This window comes from Mandrillus leucophaeus, unplaced genomic scaffold (genome assembly GCF_000951045.1).
Source record: "Mandrillus leucophaeus isolate KB7577 unplaced genomic scaffold, Mleu.le_1.0 Scaffold32, whole genome shotgun sequence".
NCBI lineage: Eukaryota > Metazoa > Chordata > Mammalia > Primates > Cercopithecidae > Mandrillus > Mandrillus leucophaeus.
Genome location: NW_012103365.1, coordinates 3,642,086 through 3,646,734, shown reverse-complemented (window position 1 = coordinate 3,646,734; position 4,649 = coordinate 3,642,086). Strand labels below are relative to the sequence as shown.

The 4,649-nt window shown below is 41.0% G+C and overlaps 1 protein-coding gene across 1 annotated transcript in view; it reads left to right on the top strand.

Annotated features, from left to right (window-relative positions):
* Nucleotides 1–4,649, top strand: part of ARHGAP17 (Rho GTPase activating protein 17) — a 68,056-nt gene that overhangs the window by 37,394 nt on the left and 26,013 nt on the right. Inside the window, 1 exon segment of the mRNA XM_011987965.1 lies at nt 1,627–1,802. Within this exon segment, the coding sequence (XP_011843355.1) occupies nt 1,627–1,802 (176 nt within the window).

The window sequence follows — 4,649 nt, the reverse complement described above, 5'->3', positions numbered from 1 at the left end:
GTATATTATGATGAATCTGAAGCATCAGTATCATGCCTGACATTAATACATAAGTTGGCTTATCATTTTCCCACTACAGCTATTAGCAATAAATTTCTTGTGAAAAGTTTGAGTGACTGTATGTTGGGTTTGGAGTCCAAATCGTCCAGTATGTTAAAGGCAAAATTAATCAATAGTTGTACATTCTGTAACGTCTTATATTATATCTGTAATGTCTTTTATATATAATTTATTTTAAAGTATAAATCATCTTACTAAATAACATTTCAAGGAATGGAGATTATGTATTACTTTGTGGAATAGCTATGGTTTTAAGAAAATTTACCATGGGACAAAATTTCCGTAATGTAACTTCTGTTTTCCTTTTGATTTAATATGTAACTTTGAACAAGTATAGAGAAAAGGAAAAAGTGGCCCCTGGGAATAAAGTCACTCAAAACCAAACAAGAAAAATTTTCTGGGAGGACTTTCTAGAAAATTTTCTTTGGTTTTGAGTGACATTAAGTGACCAACCGAAATACTTTACAGGTGATATGTCTAGAATGTTACTTGTCCTTAAATTCAGCCTTGGGCTCTGCCACTAAGCTAAGCTACGTACTGCCTTTTAAATATTCCCTTTGATTAATTTAACTCGCCCAGCTTGGAATTACAGATCCTCTTCCTCTATTCAGTGTATATGGTGAGAACTCAGTACTTCTTAGTATGTTGGGAGTTTGGCTCTTTATTTTGTTAATTTTACTCTGTAATTGTTACTAATTGATTTTTGAATAGGGAGCACATTCCCTTGGTTCAAAATTCAAAATTCAAAAAGTATGCAATGAAAAATCTCTCTCCTGTTCCCATACCCCAGCCACCCAGTTCCTCTCCTGAGATGCATCCGGTGTTTACAGTTTCTTATATATCCTCTCAGCAAGAGTTGATGTAGATGTAAGCAAATACATTCATGTGTACATACTTGCCTACATATTTTTTCTCTCATACCCCCTTCTTTAAAAAGCTAAATGGTAGTGTATATTGTATACCTCATTCTCCCCCTCACCTTTTTTGCTTGACATCTTAAGATACTTGCTTAATACATCTTGGAGATTTTTCCTTCTCAGTACATTGTGTAATGATGGTTGCATAATCCTCCACTGTATGGCTATACTGTGATTTATTTAACCAACTCCCTATTGATAGTTGGGTTGTTCTTACGTTTTTGCCTTTATACGACTGTACTTATACATAAGCTATGTATGTATACATACATATATACATACATAGCTTATGCAATTGGATATTTTTATAATTCCAACATAAAGTATTTTCAAATACAGTTTCCTTTAAGCAATATATGTCAGTTTTTGTATTAAAAAATATTGAGCTCACTATTAACACATTATAACTCATAATAGGGCTACAATAGATAGGACATAAAGGAGAAATTGATTAGAAATATATAGCCAATAGAGGTTCAAATCGCTGAGATTTATACTTAACCTATTTTCTTCTTCCAAGCCCTAATGAGTCTGTTATCTGAAGCAAAGAACACAAGAACTGTATAAAATGCTTCACCTGAGCCAGATTCTGATTTAGGAACTCTCTGCATTTAGCACCTGAGCAACCTGGGATTGTGCACCTGGGCAGGAGGAGACTATTCCAGCAGCTATTTCAGAGGAGAAACCCTCCCCTTCTCTTTTGACCCCTAGATATTTGATCAAGTTCCTTGCAAAGCTTGCTCAGACCAGCGATGTGAATAAAATGACTCCCAGCAACATTGCGATTGTGTTAGGCCCTAACTTGTTATGGGCCAAAAATGAAGGGTAAGTCATCTTCCTCTGTATCACATCCTTTGAATTTCTTCTTTCCCACCTGTCGGAATGCACAGAAATGTAACTCGGGTTACACATTCTAGTTTAAGATCAATTCGAGGTGTTCTGAAATTGGTTTTCTCATTCAGCCAATATTCTTGGAACACAGCTGTGAGCTGGGTGCTGTCCCAGCTGATGGTGACACAAAGATGTGTGAGATATTGTCCCAGTTCTCAAAATGCCCCTGCTCTTAGGCAGTCAGATAGCTCAGTGGCTACAGTACAGTGATAAGAAAAATACACATATCCGTGTGTGTGTATATGATATTGTAGGAGGGGTAGCACTTTACTTCCACCCTCTTAGGGTGTCTGGCTGGACCTGAGAACTAAATGGACGTAAGACAGGCTAACAGGAGAAAGCATACAGATTTTTACATTTTAATGCCCAGCAGAGAAGTCATTTAATTCACGCCTACTTAGCACATTAATAAAAAAAAACACATCACTTTGGAGAGTAACTTGGGACTACTGGGAATGAGATTTCACGTATATTATGATGAATTAGAAGCATCAGTGTCATGTCTGACATTGGAGTTCCCATAGGAAAATGAAGATCCAAAGAAGCAGTTAAGAGCCGAATGCTTATATATGAAGTTGGACGAAAAGTGAATTGTGAAAACATGACCAGACAAAGGAGTGTGGGCTAGGGCAGTTCGTTATGGAGAAGTGACTAGGAAGATAAGGATTTGTTCAGCAAGGTTTGTGTATGGAGGTTTCCGTCAGCCTTGCCTTCCCATCCCTGGTGTTAGGAATGTTTCTTTCCTCCTGGTATATAGAGGGAGGGCATCCTTCACGTGGGAGTTTATCTCCTGCTTTCAGGATGAAAAAGGAAGGTCGGAGCACTCTTCTTGCATGTGATGATTTTCAAGTATCTTTAACTCAAAATAATCCTATGCCTAAGGGGCATATTTTGGGATGGCATATTCTGCCCCCTTTATCAAGTATGACAGCAACAGAGGTAAAGAAACATAATTCAGGCTGAGGAGTCAGGGAAAGCTCTGGCTAGGGAATGGCACTGGAGCTGCACCTTGATGAGTTAATAAGTTTCCTACAGCCAGGACCTGGATGGGCCAAGACACTGTTGAAAGGGCCTGGTTCCCATCTTTACAGGTGTGTCACGTAGTCTCGTGAATCTTGAAGACAAAGAACGTGAGGCTGTGACTGGGAAGGCCAGAGCCTTCAAGGTCCTCACACATCCTGCAGAGGTGTCTGGGACTTATTTTCTGGCTGGTGGGGAGTCATTCATTAAGGTTCCTAAGCAGAAGAATGTCTTGATTAAGTTGCACTTAGATAACTTTATTGGCATTGTGAAATATAGATTGAGTAGAGGAGGGGTCGGGGGATCCGCTAGAAAGCTTCTGGGAAATTGCCACTCTGTTGGTGGCATTGTGATGATCTCATTTAGTAATCAGAAGTAACCTTTTGAATAGAAGACATAAGGGAGAAATTGATTAGAAATATATAGCAAATCGAGGTTGAATCATTGACATTTGTACTGTCGTCCTTGTGTTTGCGGTTGAGGACACGGACTCTTAGAAGGAACAAGTAATTTGCTTAAGGTCACACACAAGGAACTGGTGTGCCCAGGTTCTGGGTACAGAGCCTGTGTCCTTATTAACCCTTATTAGCTTTCCAGTACTCTTCTAAAAGAAAAGTGGGAAAGGACGTGAGAGGACAGTGCCACCCTAATCCGGCAGGGTTCTAAGGCACACGGACTGATCAGACTCCGTGTGGGAGGAAGGCTGGGAAGGATCATTTACAGGCAGAGCTTCAGTTTTAAACTGGAATTTGAAAGGAGCGAGAAATTTTACTTGGTCGGAAAGTGGGTGACAATGTTCTGGTGAGAAGAGAGGTCAGAGTGATAGAGGAGAGGCTTGAGGCAGTCAGACCTGGGATCGAGCTTGGGAACCCAGTGTCCTCATGTAGGCCTCATAATAGGTTATTGTAAAAATTAAGCAAGATGAAGAACCTGCGGCCTGGTAGGTGGCCAGAAAGTGTCAGGCCTTTTGCAAGTGGTTTGCTTTTGTGGTGTTCTGACTCCCAACTGAAACAGGAGCTTGACAGCAGTGATAATAACTCTTACTTATTTTTTTCTTCTTTCTTTCTTATTCTTTTTTTTTTTTTTGAGACAAGGTCTCGCTCTGTTCTCCAGGCTGGAGTGCGGTGGCGTGATCATGGCTCACTGCAGCCTCAACCTCCTGGGCTCAGGCGATCCTCCCACCTTAGCCTCTCCAGTAGCTGGGAGTACAGATGTGCACCACCACACCTGGCCAATTTTTGCAGAGACGGGGTTTCACTATGTTGCCCAGGCTGGTCTTGAACTCCTGGCCTAACTGCCTCAACCTCCCAAAGTACTGGGATTACAGGTGTGAGCCACTGCGTCTGGCCTACTTATTTTCTTCTTTTTGAGCCTTGGCATCAGACACTGTTAACATCTGAACACTTATCTTGAGACTAGTCCACATATATGGCGACCTTAAGTGTGAGTGGGAGGCTCAGGTTTCAACATAATAAAAGGCACGCTGTACCAATGCATGTTCTTGGTGACATCATAAGCAAAATTGCTTTTTAGTGATCTTTAGTCTTAGAACATAGCTACCACCCATGTGTGATGCTGTTCCAGTGGGAAAGTGCAACCCTCGTTCCAGACCAGTTCCAGACCAGTTTAAAACCGGCATTTGACACAGCATTGGTGACTGACTGGTTTCACTGCCCCACCAGGGTCTGTGTGTAGCGGGCACTGTGGTGGTTGTCACAGTGCAGATGAAGGAGCAGCCAAGCCAGAGTCATTTTTTCCTGG